The sequence below is a fragment of the Euwallacea similis genome, chromosome 2 (assembly GCF_039881205.1).
Source record: "Euwallacea similis isolate ESF13 chromosome 2, ESF131.1, whole genome shotgun sequence".
NCBI lineage: Eukaryota > Metazoa > Arthropoda > Insecta > Coleoptera > Curculionidae > Euwallacea > Euwallacea similis.
In genome coordinates this window covers 916,992-944,030 of record NC_089610.1, presented here as the reverse complement: position 1 = coordinate 944,030, position 27,039 = coordinate 916,992, and the positions used below count along the sequence as shown (strand labels likewise).

The 27,039-nt window shown below is 33.0% G+C and overlaps 3 protein-coding genes across 4 annotated transcripts; 2 read left to right on the top strand and 1 right to left on the bottom strand.

Moving 5' to 3' along the window:
• The first annotated feature begins 6,693 nt into the window (after positions 1–6,693).
• Positions 6,694–7,050, top strand: LOC136419367 (tigger transposable element-derived protein 4-like). Its single transcript, XM_066405648.1, has one exon. The coding sequence runs from the start codon at positions 6,694–6,696 to the stop codon at positions 7,048–7,050; it is 357 nt and encodes a 118-aa protein (XP_066261745.1).
• Positions 7,051–8,516: 1,466 nt separating this feature from the next.
• On the bottom strand, positions 8,517–9,616 carry beta4GalNAcTB (beta1,4-N-acetylgalactosaminyltransferase B). The gene has a single exon (XM_066402864.1). It carries the CDS (start codon positions 9,473–9,475, stop codon positions 8,555–8,557), a length of 921 nt encoding a protein of 306 aa, XP_066258961.1. The 5' UTR covers positions 9,476–9,616; the 3' UTR covers positions 8,517–8,554.
• Positions 9,617–10,254: 638 nt separating this feature from the next.
• Positions 10,255–26,940, top strand: mib2 (mind bomb 2). 2 transcript variants are annotated; one of them, XM_066401708.1, is made up of 13 exons: positions 10,255–10,356; positions 10,570–10,664; positions 11,357–11,533; positions 14,675–14,846; positions 14,908–15,023; positions 15,072–15,406; positions 15,627–15,842; positions 15,897–16,071; positions 16,165–16,343; positions 16,467–16,592; positions 16,761–16,986; positions 17,052–17,318; positions 25,844–26,940. In XM_066401708.1, exons 2-13 carry the CDS (start codon positions 10,607–10,609, stop codon positions 26,794–26,796), a joined length of 3,000 nt encoding a protein of 999 aa, XP_066257805.1. In that variant the 5' UTR covers positions 10,255–10,356; positions 10,570–10,606; the 3' UTR covers positions 26,797–26,940. The 2 variants fall into 2 exon arrangements, with proteins under 2 accessions (XP_066257805.1, XP_066257799.1); XM_066401702.1 differs by lacking the exon at positions 10,255–10,356 and having other exon boundaries at positions 10,453–10,664.
• The last annotated feature ends 99 nt before the right edge of the window (positions 26,941–27,039 follow it).

Below are 27,039 nucleotides of genomic sequence, written 5' to 3'. Positions count from 1 at the left end.
ATGAGAGATGAATGAGAAAAGGATAGCAAAACGGATGTGAACTGTACGGTTGTTTGTCTTGATTTACAAAATGTTATAAATAATCCAAAATCAGACGTTTCAGTACTATTCTATAAATACAAAATGAATGTTTACAATTTAACCGCATATAACTCCACCGACAAGCGATGTTATTGTGCTATTTGGCCAGAAGCTACACGCGATAGACCCGAGAATGACTGGGAGAGCGCACTGACGCAAATTCCTGAAAAAATTGTTTCAAATAACCCTAACATAACAGAAACTATAATTTAAAGCGACAGTGGTGTTCCTTAAAATAGGAACAGTTCTATCTCATTAGCTGTAGCTGATTTTTTACATAAGCATCAAAATTTGAAACGAGTTACTATGAAATATTCTTTGCCGGGACATTTCTGTATCCGGGTTATCGATAACATTCATTCTTGGACCGAGAAATTTATGCGAGTACAAGATATAGTCGCGGAAAAAAGTATTCATACATCATAGAAAATTGCTTTATAATACAGTTTATGCAAGAATCTCTTGAATATATTTCTATGAATTTATGTCTGTACAAAGTACATGATCTAAGCTTTTTAATACTAACTTAACATGTACTTGTGTTATCACTTAACAAAATAAACATTGCATATTTCGAAAAATGTTCAAATAAAATAGGGAAAAAAATATTCACACGGTTTCAAATCATGGCAAGCGGCGAACAGCCGAGCGTCAGAAATTACGTAACGTAATCATTTTATAAATAAGTTTACACAAGTATTTGAATCATGCGTTTAGCTACTTGTGGATGTTTGATGTCACTTTGTGTAAAATGAGTTCAAAACGTAGAAAAACAACAATCAAAGAGAGATAATCAGTGATAAGGCTTTTCAAGAAAGTAATTCATTAAGGAAGATTAGTGATGTTGTAGGAAAAAGCCATGCTACAATTCAATATATTGTAAAAAAATATAAGGTCTCTGGAAATATTGATGAAACTGGATAATCGAGATAAGCATTTTATATTAAGAAATACATATAAAAAAGTCCATTTGAAAGTTCATCTAATATAGCTGCGGCCTTGCAAGACAGATCTAGAAAGAGTGCTACACCAGGAACCATTAGAAATTCTCTGGAAAAAAGCAGGATTCACGGCTCACGTAGCTAGAAGAAAGCCTTACATTAATAAAGTAAATAGGAACAAAAGACTCCAGTTTGCAAATGAATATGTTAATAAGCCTTTAGACTTATGGAAAAACGTCAGCTTTTCTGATAAAAGTAACAATCGCGTCCGATGGAAGAAAACTAGCGTGGCGGAAACCAGGAACAGCGTTAAATAAAGAAAATCTAGGGTCCGCTGTCAAACGCGGTGAAGGTAGTGCAATGGTATGGGGGTGTGTGGCAGCAAATGGAGCGGGAAATTTGGATTTCATAGACTGCATTATGCACAAACACGTCTATTTGGATATTTTAAAAGAAAATTTAAAACTAGTGCTGAAAGATTGCACCTTGATTGACCATTTTCAATACGATAACGATCCGAAACGTACAGCAGAGATAGTTGGCCTGTGGCTGCTCTATAACACTCCCCACAGGTTACGTACACCTCCACAACCTCCAGACATTAACCCGATGGAAAATTTATGGGAAGAACTAGACAGACTTATTCGAAAACTTCCAATTACAAACAAAGAGTAACTGAAAGCTGCTTTATTACAAGAATGGAACAAAATCCACCCGAATGTGACAGATAATTTAATAGCTTCAATTTCACGATGTTTAGCTGCCATAATAAAAGCAAAAGAATGTCCTACCAAGTACTAATTACTATAGTGTGAATAATTATTCACTGTATGAATACTTTCTTCCCTATTTTATTTGAACATTTTTCGAAATATGCAATGTTTCTTTTATTAAGTGATAACATAAATACATGTTAAATTAATATTAAAAAGGTTAGATCATGTACTTTGTACAGACATAAATTAATAGAAATACAGTCCTGTGAAAAAATAGAAACTCAACAGATAAAATTAAAGTATTCACAAATATTTGAAAGTAAATTCGTAGCAAAATAATGTTTTTAAACTAGATTTTATATTATTAAATTGGCTAGAAGCTTCCAAAAGTTATTGATGTATTTGATAGTTTACAAACAACAAATTTTATAAAAAATCTAGTTTACGTTGTGAATAAATATAAACTCAATGTTGTTTTCAATGTACTGGTGTACTCTTAACGCATGAATACCACTACAGTTTTCTTTCTGCTGTTAAAGAGAGTGTAGATTGTTCGTTTTTGATACCCTATTGCTTCGTGTCGATTAGTTAATTTTTTTAAATAATGCCGCGTGGAACTCAACTCACTGAAATTGAGCAGCAAAGGATAATAGACTTGAAAAGAGGTGGGATGACCCAGAGGCAAATTGCTTGTGAGCTAAACCGTTCCCAAGGAGTAGTCAAAAACTTTTTAAAATGTGGTCCAGACAATTACGGCAAAAAGAAAAAAAGTGGAAGGCATCCAAAATTTTCTGCTTATGTGAAACGAGCGGTTTTCAGGGAAATCTCAAAAACAGGAGCGTCCTCTGTCCAGATTGTGAGGCGATTCAACTTAGATTGTGATCCTAGCTTGGTGAGGAAGTGGATAGCTAAATCAAAATCCTTAAAATATTGCAAGATTATGAGAAAACCACAGCTCAAAAAACATCATTTGCAGCAACGATTGCATTTTGCTGAAAAACATATTCAAAACAGCAAAAAATGGCCAAACGTTATTTTCAGCGATGAAAAAAAATTTAATATTGATGGTCTGGATGGTTTAAATTATTACTGGCACGACCTTAGAAAAGAAAAAAAAATTCTGTCGCGAAGGTCGCATTGGGGCGGCGGAGTAATGGTATGGGCTGCTTTTAATGAAAAGGGAAAATCTGAAATTGCATTCACTTCCGGCAAACTAAACGCTGTTAGATATCAAAATGTTTTAGAAGAGTTCCTTTTGCCGTTTATTACCATGTTAGAAAAAGAGGAAATCATTTTTCAGCAAGATAACGCGCCAATTCATACAGCATACTCTACAAAACAATGGTTTGGAAATCACGGACTCAATGTTTTGGATTGGCCATCTCTTAGTCCGGATCTTAGTCCCATTGAAAATTTGTGGGGAATCATGGCTAGAGAAGTCTACGACCTTCAGAAACCAGAAATCCATAATATTGATGAGCTCAAGGAAAGAATCATACAAGCTTGGGAAAACATACCAGAGGACACTTTAATTAATTTGGTAAAAAGTGTTCCCAAGAGACTGTTGGAGGTGATTAAAAAACATGGTAGAAGTTCTCATTACTGAAACGAATTCAGTTATTAAAGACGCAGAAAACTTTTGAGTTTATACTTTTTCACAGATGTATTTTGCTATTTTGTCCCAATAGTAGTTAATGTTAGCAATATGATTAAATTGTTTATTAAAATTGTAACTAATCAATTACAATATATACTAAATAATATCTTTTGCCACTCAGATTCCAAAATAAATGACTTAAACTAATCGAAATAGTTCTTTTTGTCTTGAGTTTATATTTTTTCACAGGACTGTACATATATTCAAGAGGTTCTTGCATAAACTGTATTACAAAATAATTTTCTACAATGTAAGAATACTTTTTTCCGCGACTGTGTATGGTCTCCACTTACGTTAGTAAAACTTTTACTAAAAACTGATTGCAAAAAACCATTTTGTGTTATTAATATGCTTCCCATTTTTTTTTAATTTTAAAAAAGCTTTGGATTATTTACATTATGGAAAAGTATCTTACGGCAAAGCTATTCAACTTAAATGAGTGCGGGAAAATCCGTATGCCGTGGAATACTAAATAGAAAATCATAGGTCGCAATTTGTAAAAACAAGCGTTAAAAAAGAATTAAAAACTAGAAAGAGCTGCACAGGAAAAAGCGTGATCACAGAATCAAATAGTCACGATAGACCGTTTCTTATTGAACCCGTAAATCATTTTAAATGTAAAAGTTTTACAAACAAGAAAATTGAGTTCACAGAGTTTGCTTATAAATGGATGCCTTTTGAAGATAAAAAATAAATTAAAGCTGTAATTTCAGACTTGGAAAAAATTTTTTGTTTTTATACGCTGTTGGTTTCGTATTTTATTTAGCATTAGAGTAAAAGCTCTTTTTGCGTAATGTTTAAGTTATGTTTCTTGCATTAAAACATAGGTAATTTTGAAATTAGAATTAAAGAAAAATTGATTATTTATAATAATGACATAATTTGATTTATTTGACAAATGTTTGTTTAATTTTATCGTAAATGTGGCGGTTGGAACCTTCTGGTTTTCTGCGCATCTAAATTTTCAAGTCGCATTCAGGTTCTAAGCACATGGTAGTTCAAAGTTTTTTAACTATTTTACTGATGTTCATAAACTGTATTAAAAAGGAAAAGCATAGCTTAGAAGAGAAATGAATGAATATTAATTTACAATCATAAAAACTTCACTTTTAATTTGTCTAATACACTTTCAGGAATGCCAAACATCCAAATCGATTTTTTGAACAATTTAATATTTGGAGCTTGGAACCCTCTAATGCTCACTTAGCGAAATGGATCCGGCACGAACTGAACGAAAAGCAAAGAAATCGTCATTTCAAAGTATCGTCGGCATTAATTTTGAGCAACAAAAACGACCCGTTTCTCAATCGTATTGTGACGTGTCACAAGAAATGGATCCTCTACAACAACCGTCGACGTTCAGCTCAATGGTTGGACCACGACGAAGCATTTCCCGAAATCACATTTCTACCAAAAAAAGGTCATGGTGACTGTGTGATGGTCAGCTGTCGGTCTGATCCATCACGGTTTCCAGAATCCAAGCGAAACCATCACAGTAGAGAAATATTGTCAACAAATTGACCACATATACCAAAAACCATGGCGTATCTTCCCGGCATTGGTCAACAGAAAAAGCCCGATCTTTCTTGATGACAACGCTCGACTTATACGTTGCGCAATCGACCCTACAGAAATTAAACGACCTTAGCTACGAGACTCTGCCTCATCCGCCATACTCTCCAGACCTCACACCCACTGATTACCATTTTTGAAGCATCTCGACCACTTCCTACGCGAAAAATGCTTTAAAAACCAAGACGATGCCTAAAACGCCTTCAACGACTTCGTCGCCTCTCGGACTGCGGAATTCTATGTTTCCCGGTATAAATAAATTTGTTTCACGTTGGCAAAAGTGTATTGATTCAAATGGTTTTTATTTTGATTAGTGAAGTGTATTATAAGTTGAGATGCATGTCTTTAAAGTTAAGGGTTCAAAAACGAAATGATTTTTTTACCAACCTAATAGCATTATATTATGACTTCGTGTCCATTGGCTCTATTTCTGTGACTAACTGTTAATGTTTCTCTTTTTCATTTATTTGTAAATTGTTACATTTGTTCAATATTCTTAAACCATGTTTGTTATTATTATTTTCCTTTTTTGTCATATAATTACAGGGTGTCCCGAAATTAAGGCTCCATACTTAAACAGCGTAAATTACGTCCAAAAATAACACCAAAACTTTATATAAACATATATCGAGAAACGCTTTTTTAACGATCTATGGCTCTTTAAAGACATAACTCTGATGATGGTTATTTTGACATATTTCCAAAACGGTGCAAGATAACTTTATGAAATTTGGTATGATTTTATACCTTTTAAACCTTAATTGACTGATGTGGCTGAATGGAAGATATTTCGTCAGAGGCGTGCCGCACGGGGGGCATCGGAGTTAAAAAATGCTACCTTTTTTTTATTTGCCCGGTTTTTTAGCTGCTGATGCAAAATTATGAAACCACATATGTGTCCAGAAAAAAAGGTACTCTTGGTTCACATTGATAGAACGCTCCATTTTCGAATAAAATTAATTTTAACATTACATTGCATGACAAATACAAATGATGAGATGCTTAAAACGATAATTTTTAACCATATCAAAACTATTAAACAATAATAAGAAAAACAACAGGAAATTTAAATGACACATTTTTAGAGTAAGTTTTCAAATGAGTTACCATTTTGTTGGATACACAGTCTAGATCGTCTTTTTATTCTCTGGGAGGCACGAAGAATTTAAAACGGATTTTTTTTTTTGAACGGTCGGGACACCCTGTATAATGTACCGTTATTTCACAAGTGACATGCAGCATTAAAACTATTTGCTAAATGATATATTTTATTATTTTGGCTCTATTTTAATAGGCACTGTATTTAAATTTTCCGAAAACAAAGTAGAAGAAATTTCTTAAAATCACATCATTCCTAGATGCAAACGAGGTTGATAACTAACCGTTCCGTGCTTAAAAATATGATAAGTAAAAATGCTGAAACGGTGAAGCAAAAGGCAAAGTGTTTACGTCAAAAACAAGGTACGATATAATTTAGCAGTTGCAAAATGGAAAGAAACAGAGCCAAGTCGGCAAAGAACCGAATTTGCTTAAATCAACTGTGTGCACGATTCGAAAGAGTGAAAACAAAATAGTGAAAAGCTACGAGCGGTCCAATTCAGCAGTCAAAAGACTTCGGAAGCCAAATCGTGAACCACTGGACACAGGATTGTTTAAATGATTTTCTCACACAACGGCAAAAAATGTCACAATAACAGGTAATTTACTTCAAATTAAGGTTAATAAAATGAGAAATTCGATGGAATGCAGAGAATTTCATTGTAGTTGCAGTTGGATCGAAAAACGTTCCGTGATGTTTAAAAAACATCACGGAATCACAAGTGGAAAAATTATGGGTGAAGCAGCCGCAGTGGACGGGAACGTAATGGATAATTGGTTGCAAGAAAAACGGCAACAAATCCGAGAAAATTATGAAGACAGTAATATTTTCAACACCGACGAAATGGGTCTGTTTTACAAATTGACTCCGGATCGAACACTGCGATTTAAAGGAGAAAAATGCACGGACGGAAAACTGTTCAAAGAGAGAATCACTGTTCTAGTAGCAGCACATTTTAGGGGCACAGAGAAAGGAATCTATTAGTTAACGGTAAATCTCGAAATCCACGCTGCTTCCAGAATAGACAAATTCTTGTCAAGTATACACCAAATGCAAAAGCTTGGATGACTTCTGAGATTTTTTTGTTCTGAACTGCAAAAATGAAATGCCCAATTAAAAAAACAGAAACGGAAAATTATTTTATTGGTAAATAACTGTCCAGAACATAATGGCGTGAAAAAACTGAATTTTATCAAACTCTAGTATTCACGTTACCTAATACCAGACTGCGGCCATTAGACCAAGAAATAATTCATAGTTTGAAATAAACTACCGGTGCACTCTTCTTGCAAAAATGCTTTCGCGCATAGAGAACGGTGATCAAAACTTTGATGTAAATCTTTTGGATTCAATGAGTTTTATTCACATGTTATGGCAGAATGTGTCCTAATAAACAATACAGAACGTTTTCGTCATGATGGGTTCTCAAAAAATCCCCAAGAGGATTTCGTTTTCGAAGACAAACTTCCATTAAGTGACTAGTTAAGAAAAATCACATATAAGAATAATACCCTTGACGACGACAAAATTAAAGTAGAATTTGATTTAACTGATTCAAGGTTGGACAATAACTTTGAAAACTTCCTATGTATTGATGACGTAATTTATGGGGAGCTCTTAACAAACGAAAAAATTATTAGTTCAGTGCAAGTTCCAGACAATAATGATAACAGTGATTATGACGATGATCCTGGCAGTATTGAGAATCAAGATATGAATAAAACTGATCTAGCAGAATCATTAATTGTGAATTAAAAAAAAAAGGACCATTCGCAAAACGAGCGGAGCATTACAAAACGTAATGCTCCGCAACATATTCTTAAAAGCTTTGTTAATGTAGAAATGTTCTTCAACGAATCATGTTTCACTGTAAAATTAAAACAAACAAAAATATTTTGTTTTTTATAATAACCATTTATACCAAATACTTTATGTTTAATTTTAATATATTAAGTAGTATATGTACTTGAGTTTCCCTGTTTTGTTTTCGTTTATTATTTGTAGTATAAACTTTGCACATTTGTTTCAATAAATTACGTCTTCAACACAATGTTACATCTTATGGAATTTTTTAAATTTTCATCTTTAGATAGACGAGCGGATATAATGAACTTCGGTTATAATGAACCCTTTTGCGTGGTTCGTGAGGATTCGTTATAAGTGGACATTAATGTGTATGAGAAATGGTCAATATATTGTTTATTTGAATATATGCAAATCTGATATAGGTATATCACAAATTCCTATTAAAATAGAGAATGTCAATATAATGCATATCTCCAAAAAGATTTTAACTTCAAATACCTTTGCATTTAACATGACATTCATTGAAAGAGATATTATAAAATTCCATTAAAAGTATTGAAAATATCTAAAAAAAAAAGTATTTAGATAAAATACCATAATTCGAAAAGGTAAATAAAGTTTTGTTAAAAACATGACAGTTTTGAGCATTAATACAATATTTAAAAATAACTAATGTATTATTCTACGACGAAATAACTTTGGTAAATAAATCATCAATAAATACAGAGTATTTTCTAGGCAAATTATCCAATCCATCATAGAAATTTTCTAAAGACATTTTCAGCTTTTCGGATCTATTTGCATTCTTTGGTTGTTTTTTATGAACTAACATAGTATATTTGCTCAAATTAGGATCAAACCTGTAGGGTATGACATTTTGGGCTTCCAAACGTTTATACAAATCATCATCTTCTCCGCCCCACCCATAGTATGTGTTTGACATACCATTTACCAATTTATACTGTTCAGCAAGGATTGAAATTACACCACCAAATAGGGTTAAATATGGTAGGTTATATCGGAAAGTGTCCAAGCTACTAGACATGTGCCTGGGCCTATTTGAGCATCCATATAAATTCCCAGTTGAAAGGGGAATAAGATCAACATCATGAAGTATCAGGCATGTGAAATCTAAATCCATTGCCAATCGAGCTCCAAAGTTCAGCATTTTTGCTCTATTGAACGGCAGAGAATCATTTTGTTCAGCAACAATAATCCTGTAATGGATATTTTGATTCTGAAGGAACTTGTGCATGTAGTTAATAAAAAGATGCAACTGTTCTGTTCGGTTTCTGTATGGGACAACTATCGCAGTTTTTATAAGTGGGGTACAATGCAGGGGTACAAATTCACCCCCTGGCAGAGGGGCAATGAAATCTTGTAGAACAGAGATATTACTTACTGGAACAACTTCATTGTTCAAAATTGTATCTTGGTAAGTACAGTTTTGTAGACTACTTCCTGAGGAAGGATAGTTAAGTACAACTTCCTGAAATGCATTCTCGAGAGTAATATAGTCGTAGTGTCTTGCGTGACGGGAAGGAAAGTAAACGGCTACAAATACTGCAGTTACACACAGTAACTGAATGCATCTGGACAACATTGTCTGGGTAATTCCATTTTCAGGTCTCCGCTTCCGGTCAAAGTTCACTCCATTTTCGAATGTTTATGCATTTTCTTTGTGTGTACAATGAATTTGGCTAACCAGTATTAATTAGAAATCGATCGAACTACTCATCACAAGCACCTATTCACGACTAATTTAAATTGTATTTGAGATTTTGGTTTTAATGGAAAAAAATTGAGGTTAGGTTACAATGGGTAGTTGGAACAGTTACGTTGAAAAACTGCGATATTTCAACTGCGGCAACGTTGCGGAGATTTGCTTGTGAAGAATGCGTATTAAACTATGTGGGGCAAATTGGATTTTATTTTTTTGTTATCGCGCTTTTTAATGTTCTAGCTTTGAATAGATTTATTTTTCATCTATCAATTATATAAATAATGCAGTTTTAACTGCTAAGAATAAATAGATTAAGTAAGTTGTAATAACAATAGTTAGCGTTGATGAAGACGCGCAAGGCCACCCGGGATTGCCAGTGTTTAATCAAGGGACATTTTTAAAGTCATATAGCAATTGATTTTATGACTTCAATTGGATGGAGGATTTAATTTTTGGGAGAAATAATTAAAGTTATGATGGGGGATTTGATTTTCTTAATTTATTGTACATCTACGAACGCAAAAATCCCAATCTTAATATTTGACGTCACTATTATTCTGATATGACATTTGACATTTGTATTTTGTTTTTGTTTTGTATTTGTATTATTTGCGCCTTATATGTATTTCTATATTTTTTAAAGGTCAATAATGATAATTGAAATTATTTATAAAAATGCTAAAATAAGCGGATAAATATTGAAAATAAATTGACAGATCAAAATTTCACAATTTAATATTCCAAGTTAATGACCGATTACCGTGAGTTTACGTGAGCAGTACTTTGTTTACTTATAGATTCTTTAGTTTCGTCTCTAATTCTATCAATAATCAGAAAAAACAATAATCAGAAAATTTCCTGAGTACCTTCTTAGATCGATTTGATAAAGGATAACAAAAAATGAGGATAATCAGTTGATTTAATCAGTTTCTCTTGATGACTCAACATCCCCAGCCATTCTCCTTTTTTTCAAGTTTGGTTATCTGCCATGAATGACAGAATATAGTAAAGATGTTAGCTCCTGGATTAAGGATTGTTCGAGGGCCTGACTGGAGCTGGGGCAATCAAGGTAAAAAAAATATTAGTCTAAAGAGTTTCTTCTTGCATGGTAAGAAAATTTTCTTTCTTGGATTTCACTTTCTGAACCTTTAAATGGGTGTACATCAAAGACAGTGCAGAGTGGGTTCCCTTTCTCTAGTTTTATTAATATCCTTTTTTCTAAATTTACAAGAATAATAAAAATATTCAACCTCTTGGCTTTGGAAAGGAATAATTTGAAATTTATATTGGGGCATTCCCTATATACAGGCTTATTCAGGTCTTCATTGACAAAATTAATCAGGTCATAGAATTAAGAATGCTGTATGGATAGCTGTATGATATCAGTAGGCTTTATGCATATATACATAATGGTATAATGATTTAATATGAGACATTTTTTTGGTTGGTTGCTGTCTATTTTGGTACAAATCAAATTTAGCCCCATTTATGAGGGGATCCTTACAACCTCACTCTGTTTGGATTCATTTTGAGAGGGATCATTTCAGATCACATTTGAAGATGAAGGCTTTTTTTCCTTTTCGAAACTCTATGTAAGTGTCGACGCTACATTCGTCAATGAATTTTTTTCTTGGTCTTTCCACTGATTCCTATTTTTTAGTTATCATTGTCTTGTCATTACCTCATTTTTAATGATACATTCATTTTTGTCCACTTTTTTATTACAGTTGATAATGTTTTTATTCCCCCATTACATTGCAGATGGTGGGGAGGGTTTTGTGGGAACAGTATGTGAGATAGGCCAGGGAGGGAAATCTGGTGCCATTGGGTCCCCAGACAAGACTGTAGTTGTACAATGGGATTATGGTACTAGAACCAATTATAGAGTCGGTTATTTGGGAAAATATGATCTCAGAATCATTGACAATGCCCAGATTGGTAAGAAAAAGAATTGTATGATTTTCCATTTTTTATAAATATAATAAAATTTCATTTTTCATTATTTTCTGCTTTATTTACTATACAGGGTGTTGGTAAGCCATTATTGAAGGTTATGAAGGTATACTGAGTGTAACATATCATCATGAAAATATTTGAGGGGGTGATAAAAATCTGGAAAATAATTAAAAAATGCTAAAATTTCCTTCACCCAAAATGCACTATTTTTGATATACAGGGTGGTAAAATTTCACGCTTTTTTCATGTTATACATTTTTTCTCACATATGCCTTGAATTGAATTTTTGAAATTTTATACACTTATTTATTTTTAAGATCATCTACAACAAAGTGTCAAAATTTTCGGTAGCCATATACATATACAGTGTGACCCACTTAAGAGCGGGACACCCCTGTAAAATTTTTATTTGTGGTTCGATTTTGATCATTTTTTTATATGTTGTAGGGCATCAAAAACTCTATTTTGTGACAAGTTCTTGTTACGCTCGCTTAAAATCTAAGGTCTACTTTGCCCCTTTCTTATGACGAAATTTTAAGAAAAGACATTAGGGAATTTTTTATTTTAAATTTAGCTTCAGTAATAACTTTAGAATTATTCAAAATGGCTGTATTTCAAATTTCGTTAAAAAATGTTTATCCATAAAAAAGTTGTAGAGCAATCCAATTTTAAATTTATTGAACCATCTGGATGTAATAATTTTTGGTCAAGTTGGCTGAGTACGGATCCAATAAACATAGTTAAGTCACTTGTTTTATCCTTGTCATTAAATACAATGCAATTGTCTTTTTGTAAATAAATAAACCAGTTCTTGGTGGTTTAGAAGAAAATTTAACTGTTTTTGATTGAAGAAAAAGTTCAGATATGAATAATCAATTAACTTTAAGGGAAAAAATTGAAATAGTGCGTCTTTCTGGTGACAATGACAGAAGTGTAAGGGAAGTGACTAGAATATTTAACACAAGATATCCTAATCGACGTCCGATTACTAAAAGTACAGTGAATCGAATAAATCGTACATTTAATGAAACTGGAGCCGTTGATAGATATTTGTTAAAAAAACAACCGTCCTGGAAATAGAAATGAAGGTGATACAGAAATCGCAATTTTAAATTATTTTACAAATAACCCACATGCTACATTAAGAATAGCAAGTTTAGATTTAAATGTACCGAGGGAAAAGATTCGTCGATGCCTGAAAAAGAATAAAATTAAGCCATTTAAACCAAAATTTCTGCATACTTTGGAGGAAGGAGACAAGAACAGAAGATTGGAATTTTGTTTGTGGGCGCAAGGGGAGTATCAAGATAACAACAATTTTCTAAAATGTATTCTATTTAGTGACGAAGCTACATTTACTACTAATGGGATAGTTTCTTCACAGAATTGTAGATTTTGGTCTCATGAAAATCCACGCTGGATTATCAACTGCAAAAGTCAATATTCCCAAAAAGTAAATGTTTGGTGTGGAATAATCTATGACAAACTTATCGGTCCATTTTTTCTTGAGGGCAATATGAATTCTGCAAGTTTTTTAGAACTATTGAGAAATGAATTATCCAATGCGATTGACAATCTTCCACTATTATACACAAGTAACATGTACTTTCAACTTGATGGAAGTCCTATACATAACGCGAAAATTGTTCGGCAGTGGCTAAATACAAACTTTCCCAATCAATGGATCGGACGGAATAGTCCATTAATACAATGGCCACCCAGATCACCGGACCTGACCCCTTTAGATTTCTTTTTGTGGGGTACTCTTGGGCAAAAAGTATATAAAAACCGCCCCAGAAATAGAGAAGAACTATGCATAAGGTTGAGACGCGCCTGTGAAGAAATTACTCCCTTATCTCTCAGAAAAGTAATGAGTAATACTAGAAGAAGATACGAGAAATGTATCCAGTTGAACGGTAGCTTAATCGAAGCAAGTGTTTTTTAAAATGAATTAAATCTCTTTTCGTTACAATTTTTTTTTCACATTGAATCATTAATTAATTTAAATTAAATAAAATTTAATTGTTCTACAACTTTTTTATGGATAAACATTTTTTAACGAAATTTGAAATACAGCCATTTTGAATAATTCTAAAGTTATTACTGAAGCTAAATTTAAAATAAAAAATTCCCTAATGTCTTTTCTTAAAATTTCGTCATAAGAAAGGGGCAAAGTAGACCTTAGATTTTAAGCGAGCGTAACAAGAACTTGTCACAAAATAGAGTTTTTGATGCCCTACAACATATAAAAAAATGATCAAAATCGAACCACAAATAAAAATTTTACAGGGGTGTCCCGCTCTTAAGTGGGTCACACTTATATAGGGTGTTATATTTTTTTGGGACATGTATCATTGTATGCTTTGTATTTTTTTTTGGAACACTCTGTATGATTTCTGATACCACATTTTAATTTTTTTTTCAATTTTTTAGCTCTTTAATCTCTCATAGTATTTTGGGACTTTCACCATTTTCATAAAATTTGCAAAAATATCTATTGATCCAAATTAAGAATGTTAAAGAAGTAAGGAAAAGAAATAGCCATCCGGCTTAGTTATCAACTATCTGAAGCAATTTGTAACATTAAATTAAATTTCTTAAAATATAAATAAATTCAAAAAGAAAAAAAAATTATAAGAACTGTTGAAAATGTGCCATCTTGTATATCAAAAGCTGTGTGGCTTTGACCATGGGTCTATTAACATTTTTTTGTTATTTTGCAGAGTATTATAATTCCTTGAAATGCCTCCATGAGAATATGTTACACCCTGTATATGAATTATTTTAAGCAAAAAAGTTCATATAAAGCTACGTCTATAAATGCTTTGTGACCTAGCTACAAGGACTTGAGATTTCAATAATTTTTTCTTTGTACTCGTGATGACTTTGTTTAATACTTATTAGTATTGATCATTATTATTGGTAATTGTCATGTTGTTCTATAAGTTAATACAATAAAAACATGACTAATAATCAAACATTTCCTATCGGTAAATTAAGTAATATGATTGTTGCTATTTAAGAATGTCATTGTAGATTAAAGGCAGCAAGACGAAAACAAATTCTGCTTTCATCTTATTTGCGGCACACTTTATACTAAGGCACAAAATTATATCTTTTCAGGAGTCAAACATACTAATATAGTATGTGATGCATGCAAAAGTCCAGGTATTAACGGAATGAGATATAAGTGCACGGTTTGCCATGACTTCGACCTGTGTTATATGTGTTACCATCGAGATGAACATGATCGGACTCATAGATTTAAAAGATTTGATTCTATGAGTTCCTCAGGGTTAGTCCATATTATTTAGTTGCATCCCATTTTTTCGAAACCATAAATATTTGTGTTGTAGGGTAGATTTACCACCGCGTCAAGGAGAGACAAAGTCTATGTTATATGGTATTTTTGCGGACGCCAAAGTCATTAGGGGATATAATTGGGAATGGGGTAATCAGGATGGAGGCGAAGGTGAGTGTTTCTCGTGGTTAAATTATTAGTTTCAAGTTAAAAACTTAGGTAAAGTTGGACGGGTTGTGGATGTTCGAGGATGGGATAATGAAAGCAACCGCTCTGTTGTAAATGTCCATTGGCTTTCTGGTTCAAGAAATGTGTATAGATTAGGGCACAAGGGTATTTGTGATATTAAATGTGTGGAGCCTTCATCTGGTGGCACATATTATCCTGAGCATCTTCCAGTATTAGGCCAAAATGTAGAATTAGCTGTTTCAAAACCTATTCGTTGTGGTCCACTACCTTTTACCGTGGGTGACAGAGTACAGGTGTCCGTATCCGTTGACCAATTAAAGTTAATGCAGCAAGGGCATGGAGGATGGAACCCCAGAATGGCAGATGTAAGGTTTATATACAGGATGTTTTCTAAACATACGCCGCTAATTAAAGGGAATATTCTTTGAGTCAAAATTAAGAAAAGTTTATCTAATTCCAAAGAATATGTTTTTTGTTTTACCATAATTTAAAGAATGCCCCCTTAAATTTGGGCTGTATAACATATACCCTATATGCATTTTTTCCATTTAATTTACCCACCAAAAACTAAAATCTTTTTAACAGTATGTGGAGAAACTGGGAATTGTCCACAGAGTCACTGATAAAGGAGATATTCGTGTTAACTTCGACGGATGCAGCAATCGGTGGACTTTAAACCCTTCTAGTCTAACTAAAGTGGACAAACTTAATGTTGGTGATGTGGTTACTCTGATTACCGAGGCAGAAAAGGTTAAAGAATTGCAGAGGGGCCACGGAGAGTGGATTGAAATCATGAGAAATGTAACGAAGTGGAAATTTTATTTGTTACAGTGATGTTTATATATTTGAATATAGTCATTAGGTAAATTAGGAAAAATATTGAAAATTTACTCAGATGGAGATTTAAGAGTGCAGTTAGATGGTCAAATATGGACTTTGAATCCTCAATGCGTTCGCACCGTGCCGGGCAGTGCAGCTGAGTTAGCTAATACGATGCAGGCCATCCAGAATCAGAGGAAAGACCCTAGCAGTAAGTGAAATTAGAATTAAGAGTAGACTGCTATTTTTAGGATGTGAAAAGGTGCTTTATTCACGTTAATATAATATGTTGTATATTTTTTAGTTCACTGGCACTCAGCAATTCAAGTTCGAGGTGGCAAAGAAACAATAGTAAATCCCTCAGTATCTGATGCGTTAATACGAACTGCAGCATTGGGACGCCTGGAGACGGTTCAGCGCCTTTTGGAAATATCTCCACATGTTTCTGTTGACGTTAAAAGTAACGGCAAGACAGCTTTACAGGTGAAATTTTTGCATGAGTTGTTTTGCCGTGAATTCTTAATAATATTAATAAGCTTACAATATATGTTCTGATAGTATGTAATAATATATATCTTATATCTACAATCTAAAAAAAATGTTTAGGTGGCGTCTCATCAAGGTCATATCCCCGTTGTAAGGCTGCTTTTGAGAGCTGGCGCTTCAGTGAATGCCATGGACAGCGATGGAGATACGTGTCTCCATTATGCAGCCTTTGGTAATCAACCTGAGGTGCGTATCTACTGGGATGATTTTTTAATTACGTTCGTTTTATAGATTTTATCATTAAATATTCACTGTATTCAAAAAAATAGAGTTGCCTCTATACTGTCTGATCATCGTTCAATTCATCATCAATGTTAAGCAATACTCAATAGACATGTCTATTGATTTTTTTAGGTTTTGGATATTCTAATCAAATCCGGAGCAGATATCAATGCGACAAATCGTAGCGGATGTACTGCTCTACAAGTATCTGCTCATAAGCAACCAGCCCGATGTGCACAACTCCTTTTGGTTGCTGGAGCGGATCCTAACAGCATGGATTTGTACGGGGACACAGCATTACATGATGCCATTGGGAAGGATACATTGTCAGTCATTGAATTGTTGTGTGCAACCGCAGGTAAGATTTTTATTCATATTGTAAAAATCATTCTAAAATAATTTAAAATGTATAAAATTATACAGGTATTGATTTTACACTGCGCAACAAAAGGGGTTTTAACGTGCTTCATCATGCCGCCCTGAAGGGGAAAAATGCTGCAACAAGACGACTTTTACAGCATGCCAGACAGTTGGTAGATGTGAAGAAAGAAGACGGATTTTCTGCTCTTCACTTGGCCGCATTGAACGGACACAAAGACGTGGTTGAGACACTGATTCGGGTCGGTCAAGCAGAGATTGATCTGATAAACAATAGGGATCAGACAGCATTACTATTGGCCGTTAGTCAAGGTATCTGTGTAAAACAATTTAATTCTGCGTTAGTTTCAAGTTAGCCCCCATTAACGACCCAAAGATTAGTTACAATTAGTACCTATAAAAATATTGGAAAATTTCGTAATTTTCACTGAAGCTGTTCCTGAAAATATCTGTTGTTGCTGCAAGCGAATTTGCTTTCCTGTCATTCCATTGGCAGCAATTGCATTCTTTATTCACTACTCTTTCTATGTATACAACATGTCCCATAACTATAGGGATACAGAACGGGTGGAGATAGTACATGTAAAAATGAGACATTTGGCATCAACTTGCCTGTATCAAATATTGCTAGTTAAGAAAATATAAGGTGCGCAAAAACATTTTGTTTTTTCGAAAGTCATAAATTATTTGAGAACCATTTAAGATAAATTATTGAAATTTTGTGGACTTGGATATTTTTATACTATACACAATATGTAATCATCGGTTTTGATGTAGCTTAAGGGGGCGCCACCTATATGCAACATGTTGCATAAATGTTACCATCATTTTTTGTAGAAAGTTTTTTTGTAATTTTTTATTGAAAATTATGAAAGCTTAAATATTTTTACATAAAAAATTTTATTTTAGTAAATAAATTATGCAAAAAAATTACATTTTTATTTAAATTTTATATTTTAACTAAAAATAACAAAATAGTGATAAACAAAGGTATTGGAAGTGACATTCATGAACTTTAATACATTTTTGTTGAGCCTTATTTAAATACTGTCTTATTCTGTTAAATATACCCGGTCGATTAAAATACCTTTTATTTTCTTAACTATCAATATTTGCTACAGACAAGTTGATACCAAATGTCTCATTTTTACATGGACTATCTCTATCCGCTCTCTGTCCCTATAGTTATGGGACATCCTATATACAAGGTGATTCACGTAACTGTTTCATTAGAAAGTTTTGTACTAGTAACTAATCTAAATTTTTGCATATTTGGGAGTTAAACTAATATAGATACGCTCTACTTTTAAAAAATATTTTGAAGGTCATATCACTTCCGGTTATACCGGAAGTCAAGGTCAACTTCCTTATTTCAAATGGAACACCCAGTGTATACTTATTCAAATAATGATATTTTAAATTTATTCTTTATTCATGGAGAGTGTAACAAAGTTTTGGAGAGAACTTGCCATACATTCAACGAAAGATATCCGCATCTTCCGAAAATTACAAAGAATGAATTTAGGATATTGGAATCAATTTTTTTAAGACATGGAAAAGTCGAAACTAAAAAGTTTGATTCTAGACTATGATTCCCATCATAAATTAAAAAAAATAAATCAAAACAAATAAAATTAAATTTAAATAAATGTTCAATATGACCCCCATTAACTTCTAAACAGTTCAAAATTCTTTTTTTAACTTCATGTTGTGTTACTTTATTAATTGTAATTGGGTGAAAGTCTTTAAAAGCTTCTCGAATTCTATCACAAAGATGTTGTTTGCTTTGTATGGAAACTTCATCAACTCGAGATTTTATATGACTCTATAAAAAGAAATCTAGGGGCGTCAAGTCGGGTGACCTTGGTGGCCATTTCCATGGTCCGTTACATCCGATTCACCGGTCTTCAAATGTCCGATTCATCTCTTCATAAACTTCATGGGAAGAGTGAGCCGGTACACCGTCCATTTGGTACCAAACAATCTGTAGCATATTAAGAGGTAAAGTGTCTAAAAAGTCGGAGACAATACTTCTCAATATGTCTAAATATTTTGAAGTGTTTAAATTTTCATTGTAAATAAAATATTTTGCTTCATTATTCACAATCATGGCAAACATGTTAACACTAAAACTATCTTGACGACGGGCCTCTTTGAATACTTGAGGATTTTTTTCTACCCAATAATGAAGATTTCTTCTGTTTATAAGCCCCCCATTTGTGAATTTTGCTTCCTCTGTCCATATAACATTTGACAAAAATGATGGATCTTCCTGAATACGAACAAGCATAAATTCACAAAATTTACTTCTTCTAACTTCGTCTCCCGGTTTAAATGACTGTACAATTTTATAAGAATAAGGATGCATTCTATGTTTCTTTAGAATCCTCTGAATCGATGAATATGATAAATCTGTAAAAATAATTAATTGAAGATAAACAATTGCCATCATTAATAACAATAAAAGTACAAACCTAAATCATTAGAAGCAGTTCGAATAGAAAAATTCGGATTTGCATTAAAATATTTTAAAACGGTGATTTCATTGTCTTCGCTATTTATTATGGGTCTAGAATAAGACTTTTTAGTTTCGACTTTTCCATGTCTTAAAAAAATTGATTCCAATATCCTAAATTCGTTCTTTGTAATTTTCGGAAGATGCGGATATCTTTCGTTGAATGTACGGCAAGTTCTCTCCAAAACTTTGTTACACTCTCGATGAATAAAGAATAAATTTAAAATATCATTATTTGAATAAGTATTATTAAAGTTCATGATTCTAAACTGCTGAGCGAACTTATTAAATTGACAATTACATTAACGCATTTTACAGGAAACAGTCATGTTCTTTTCAAAGCCAACTAAGGTACTTAGAATTATTGTTGTACAATATTAAAAAATCGCAAATTAGAGCAAAAGCGTTAATTTTAGGTATAGAAATGCTTAATAGTAATCGATTCAGAATTAAATTTAGATTCTAAACATATAAAAATATATGGGGTGTTCCATTTGAAATAAGCGACTTTTTTGCTATCAAAGTTCTTTAAATATGACATGGTTTTTTGGACACCCTGTATGATATTTATAAAAACTTTTCACATTAACCTAATCTACTATATCTAGTTAACATGTCAGGAAATTTTCGTAAAGCCAGCTTCAATAATAGCTGAGAATTTTAAATTTTATAGAAATGGTGTTTTAGACAGATTTTTCTTTTAAACCAAAATATCTTTGAAACGATTAGGTTTAGGTATAAGAGTACCTAATAAGAATTTAATCAGCTTAACCCCTAGATTCCAAAAATGCAAAAATATACTGGGTATTCCATTTGAAATAAGGAAGTTGACCTTGACTTCCGGTATAACCGGAAGTGATATGACCTTCAAAATATTTTTTAAAAGTAGAGTGTATCTATATTAGTTTAACTCCCAAATATGAAAAATTTAGATTAGTTACAAGCACAAAATTTTCTAATGAAACAGTTACGTGAATCACCCTATATAAAATTGGTTTTAAATGTGTTAAAAAAATGGTTCAAAAATGAAGGATGTGATTCCTTGGTCCATTCTAAGAAAAAAAGTTTCTATTACCATGGGCCCACAAACGCACCGTTTTCGAGATGCAGGGTATCAAAAACTGTTTAAAATTTTTTTCCTTACTTAAAGATATTCTACATATCCAACTGTTATTTGTACACAGAATTCACATCTTCATCGAAAAGAAACTAGACGACTTTTTTTTAGTATGACCGAACATAAATATCGGTCATCTCAAATTAGTATAAAAAGGCATTTTTATAGTAAGAAAGAATGAGCACAAACTGGCAGCACACCAGTTAACACTACTAAATAACATTTGCATCATTACAGTTCCATGAACAGAAAACAATAACAATAATAACAAAGACAGCAACACTGGTATTCTTTTTTTTGACGCCCTGTATATCGAAAACGGTGCGTTTTTTAAAAGCTTTTTTTAAATACCCTGTATATACAGGGTGCCCAAGATAAGGGGGGCCACTGTGGGGATCTTCGAAACGGTAAGAGATACAGATTTTGTTAAATGGGAGAAAGGTTGCGTAATAAAGGGTCTAAAAAATAGTGTTTAGAAATCGCCGAAATATTTTTTGGTTTTTGAGATATTTGAGAAAAATTGGATTTTTCGATTTTACATATTTTTTTCTGGTGGAAATATTAAACCTAGACCAAAACTGATGACACTTCTCTACAGCAACTTTTAATGCGCTTTAACGTGGCATTGTCAGTTTTTTAATCCGATGTTTCGTCATTGCGGAACCATCATCAACTTAATTTTTTTAAATACGGTTTGAATGTTCTGATATCAGATTCTGAAAGCCCTTTTTGTTCTAAATTCAACGATGTATAACACTCTGCAGTTTAATTGCGTTGTAGTCTTTTTTTCGACCCTAAACAAAAAAAAATTATTGCGCACCTGTACATAGTTTTTTAATTTTTAAAAATAAATAATAATCTGGTGGTTGAATTAATGCACTAATTTAATAGAATTAACAAAATACAAATAAAATTTTATTAAAACACGGTCTAAAAATTAAAACAACCACAAAGGAATACAAACAAAACAACTAACTTTAAAGCATATGTTTTAAAAGATTTCCATTACTTTCCAAACACAAATTGCACCTTGGAACTCGATTCTAACACCCTAATCAACGTTTGTGGAGTAATACTGGAAAATGCTTCCAGAACTAACCCCCTCAGTTCCTGCTCTGTAGCAAAATTTTGCTGATAAACATAATTCTCAACAAATGCCCATACGAAAAAATCAAGCAGAGTTAAATCAGGTGAACGTGCTGGCCAGGCTGTGTTCGAATGTCTGCTAATCACCTTCTCTGGAAATCTCATTGAAAGATATTCAATGATTATTAATAAAGATTATCATTAAACACTTAAATGACATAAACTGTTAATTGATATAGCTAATTATTTATTTTTAAAAATTAAAAAACTACAGGTGGGCAATAATTTTTTTTTGTTTAGGCTTGAAAAAAAAGACTAAAACGCAATTAAAATGCCAAGTGTTATACATTGTTGAATTTAGAATAAAAAGAGCTTTCAGAATCTGATATTAGAACATTCAGACCGTATTTAAAAAAATGAAGTTGATGGTGGTTCCACAATGACGAAACGTCGGATTAAAAAACCGACAATGCCACATTAAAGCGCATTAAAAGTTGTTGTAGAAAAGTGCCATCAGTTTTGGTCTAGGTTTAATATTACCGTCAAAAAAAATGTATGTAAAATCGGAAAATCCAATTTTTCCCAAATATATCAAAAATCAAAAAATATTTCAGGGATTTCTAAACGCCATTTTTTAGGCCCTTGATCACGCAACTTTTCTCCCATTTAACTAAATCTGTATCTCTTACCGTTTCGAAGATCCCCATAGTGGCCTTTCTTATCTTGGGCACCCTGTATAATATATGCCAAGGGATGCTAAGTGGGCTGTACCTCCATGTGGTGCATCTTGAATAGTGCTAAAGTAGTCTATGACTGTTATTTGACTATAATTATGTTTTGACATTCATAAAAACTATTTTAAGTTTGAATTTCTGCAAAACAAAATCGAAGGAAAAGCAATTTCAAATTCTGACATAAAAATGCTCTTAATCAAAAAAATACTTTTTATAACTAAACTATTTGAAATACAACAAATTAAGAAGAGACAAAAAATTTGCAGAATACATTGGCACATATAATGGACTATTTTAAACGAAATATTATACTGAGTGTTACAATGTTTTATTACTAAAGACACATGACAGCCATTCCTCCGTCATTGGTGAATGATTAAAGCTACTCCTTTTTTGGATTATACGTACCAACACGCTAAACTCATATACAAAATTTGGTTACAACATCTTAAGCCATTTGGAAATTAAAAATCAAAACTGTTTTTTTTTCTTCAATTTCAACACCTTGTATCTCGAAAACAAAGGACATTTGGACCTATGTTTATATGAACTTTTTTTCTTATTTTTTGTTCCTCATTCACCTCTCGAACAATTGACCTCGATTTTAGGGACACCTTGTATACATATGTACATACATATATACAGGGTATTTCAAATACGACCCTCGCCATTGGGATCTCGGAAACCAAAGGAGATACGAAGAAGTTTAAATGGGGGCAAAGTTGAGCAATCTAGCGCTTGATCGACTACCATTTTTAAAATTTTAATTTTCCGAGTACTTCCACAGATATCCGAGAAAAACTAAAAATTGGAGAATTCATTCTTATTTTTTTTTAGCGTTATTTGACAAGAAAGGTTAAATCCGTAAGCAGATTTTCATTGCCACTTTTTCTCAGCTACACGATGGCATATTCAGATTTGCCATCCGACGTTTCATCTTTCGGTTACCATTATCAACTTTTTTTTTATGGGAGCCATATTGGATTTTTCGACAAAAAAATAGTGCATTTCATTCTGATTTCATTGATATACAAATTTTTATAATTTACTTTTTAAAAGCCGAAATATTTAAATAAAAAGAAATATTACATAGTTGGCCTTGACTCCATCGAAAGATTTTCTTTTGTTCGCGCTATATGGCAAAACTCCTCAAACGAGATTAGAGCGTGTGCAGATTTCCAATGAAAATGAGCTTCAGAAATGAAGAGAAACGAGATATATTAATACTTTATTACACATTTGATAGTAACAGTGCGAAAACAGCTCAGATATATGTCGGCGCCGCCATAAATTTAGTGAATACCCTTAAGTAGACAGACAGATAGACTTCTTGTATTGGTAGAACCCTATGTAATCGATCGGAGTTCTGGTTTTTCGCTATTCTGTCAACCTAAAGCATTCATTGTCATTCTTTATGGTATGACTTCCAGGAACCCCGGAAATAAGGGACACGCTTGTTTTTAACATACAAGGGGGGCAAAACGGGGTCAGCGGACAAAAAGAAAGAAATGGAAAGCAGGAATGGAGGGTAGTAATTAACGAGAGTTGAGATTGAGAGGACTGGCCCCGGATTGTCATGTCTCTCATCCTATGATTCAATTTACATACGGTCTACCATTGTAAAAGAGATCATTGTCATAAGACATTTATCACCATTTACGATAGTCGGTATATATTCGTGCAAGTATTAATTAGTGTAATCTTAGTGATATTCGTTTTTAGTAATAAGTTAGTGGTAATAAGCGACTTTTCTTGTGTTTACTTTGCCATCCATGGCTTCTGGAAGCAACTCGCCCTCGGGTCCTCTGACATGCATTTTGAGTTATATCCGGAAAGACAACAGCCGCATAAAACATTATTTAAAACTTTGAATGAACATTTACCTGAATTTGGTGCTTATGAAAAACCTAGGATGAAGTATGGAAGCGGAATGGAAAAAGATTTTCAAAAGCACCAAACTCAGCTAGATGTTAATCTAAAGTTTTAAATCATGTTTTATGCGGCTGTTGTCTTTCCGGATATAACTCAAAATACATTTGAGCTGTTTTCGTACTGTTCCTATTAAATTTGCAATAAAGTCTTAACATATCTCGTTTCTCTTCATTTCTGAAGCTCATTTTGATTGGAAATCTGCACACGCTCTAATCTCGTTTAAGGAGTTCTGTCATATAGCACGAACAAAACAAAGTCTTTCGATGGAATGAAGACCAATTATGTAATATTCCTTTTTATCTGAATATTTCGGCTTTTAGAAAGTAAATTATAAGAAGTTGTATATCAATTAAATCAGAATGAAACGCACTATTTTTCTGTCGAAAAATCCAATATGGCTCCCATAAGAAAAAATAAAGTTGATAATGGTAGCCGAAAGACGAAACGTCGGATGGCAAATCTGAATATGCCATAGTGTAGCTGAGAAAAAGTAGCAATAAAATGTGCTTACGGATTTAATCTTTCTTGTCAAATAACGCTAAAAAAAATAAAAATGGATTCTCCAATTTTTAGTTTTTCTCGGATATCTGCGGAAATATTCGGAAAAATAAAATTTTGAAAATGGTATTCGATCAAGGGCTAGATTGCGCAGCTTTGCCCCCATTTAAACTTCTTCGTATCTTATTTAGTTTCTGAGATCCCAATGATGAGGATCGAATTTGAAATACCCTGTATACAGGATATTTCTAAATAATGGTGCAAAATTGATATGGAAGGTAGATTACGCCGGAAATTCTATATAAATGTGTGTCCAAAAATGCTTAATAAAAATATACAGATTGCGGCGACGATTAGTGTCTATATCTATGTATATTGTGACGTTTAATGTCTATGAACACGCATCCACGTCGCACATCTGGTGCGATCTATGGTGCAGCGGCGACGGGAACTGAATTTAGTAAACCCAAAATTTTCGAAGGAGGTGTGTTGTGGTTCGCCAAATAATGCAATACATTTTGAGTTGTGCTATTAAAAATTTGCGTGTAGACAACATCGTTTATTTTTATATCGAAAATAAACAAAAATACTAATTTCCCAACTAAAATTACTAATACCTCAGAGATTCGATTAGAAAACGTTTGGTTCCAACAGGATGATTATCCTGTCTACAATAATCGAGAGGTACAGGAATTTCTTCAGAGCAATCGTACCGGATGCGCGATGTGGATGCGCATTCATAGACATTAAACGTCACAATATATATAGATATAGACACTAATCGTCGCCGCAATCTGTATGTATGTATAATACATAGATACAAACATATACTTTTATTAAGCATTTTTGGACACACATTTATATAGAATTTCTGGCGTAATCTACCTTCCATATCAATTTGGCACCATAATTTAGAAACACCCTGTATATACATATATATATATACTAATTTTAGGTCACTGTGATGTAATTGAACTTCTAATTACATTGGGTGCTTCTATTAACGCCACGGATGAAGAAGGGAACTCCGCTCTCCACATCGTTTTGTTCAAACGTAATCAACTAAGCGCAGACATAAAAATTGATGTTTCACAAAGTCCCGAAATCCACGCAATTCTTAGCAAACTTGAAGTGACTGAGCATCATTTGGCAATAGCCATAGCGGGATTCCTCATTAAAAAAGGTATCGACACTGAAATTGTCAACACTAAAGGGCACACTGCCTTCGATATTCTTGAATGTCCGCCCCTACAAGAAGTGCTTAAAACATTTATTCCTGCCATGCATGACAATAATGAAATTTTTCAAGATCTTCATAATATTGAAGATTTGACCATAAACGAAGCTGCAGTTGAGAACTATAACTTGACTGAAGATGTGCCTAAAAATCACCCAGAAATAGAAAACAATGCCATGAGCAGTAGAAGAAGTCGCAAATCGGAACTACTTGTTGATGTAGGAAACAGTTCTCAAAATAACTCTCCCTCTCATAAGATCCATATTTATCAAAATGAGGATTTGCTGTCTAATTCCAAAGAATGCTTAGTTTGTTCAGAAATTACCGAAGAAAACGTTACGCTTTTCCCATGTGAACACAAACCAGCATGCGAAGACTGTTCAATGCGCATGAAGAAATGTTTGGTTTGCTCGGAATTCGTCCAAAAACGCATAGCAAAAGACGGTAGAACAGTCGCAGGAAAAAGCAGACAACCAAGTGCAGAAAGACTAAAATATCTGGAAACCAAAATAGCGGAAATCGAGGAAAGTCATGCTTGCAGTATATGTATGGAGAGAAAACGAAACGTGGTGTTTTTGTGTGGACACGGAACATGCGATAAATGTGCGGATACTCTTCGAACGTGCCATATGTGCAGAAAAACTATCACAAAGAAGATTCCTATTTATTGATCTGTAGTATAGAAATTTCAAGTATGTGTGTAAGCTTATTAAAATTAAGCAGTTGTTACAATTTCTGTGATTATGTGATATGATTTGATATTTGATATCGTTTTCACATGTAGAAAATATTTTTAAGTAATAAAATTTAAAATATAGTGTCGACATTTTATTTATTTTTTGAATGTTATAATTGATATTAAATGTATCAAATGCAGAATGTCACTCCACGAATTAAGACAAATCTACTATTGC

Bases quoted from the DNA above. Each gene is read 5' to 3' on its own strand.
- beta4GalNAcTB (XM_066402864.1), bottom strand. From the start codon at position 9,475: ATGTTGTCCAGATGCATTCAGTTACTGTGTGTAACTGCAGTATTTGTA.
- mib2 (XM_066401708.1), top strand. From the start codon at position 10,607: ATGTTAGCTCCTGGATTAAGGATTGTTCGAGGGCCTGACTGGAGCTGG. The intron at 14,847-14,907 runs GTTAGTCCATAT...TTTGTGTTGTAG, and splicing joins GATTCTATGAGTTCCTCAGG to GGTAGATTTACCACCGCGTC. The intron at 16,987-17,051 runs GTAAGATTTTTA...AAAATTATACAG, and splicing joins ATTGTTGTGTGCAACCGCAG to GTATTGATTTTACACTGCGC.
- LOC136419367 (XM_066405648.1), top strand. From the start codon at position 6,694: ATGAGAAATTCGATGGAATGCAGAGAATTTCATTGTAGTTGCAGTTGG.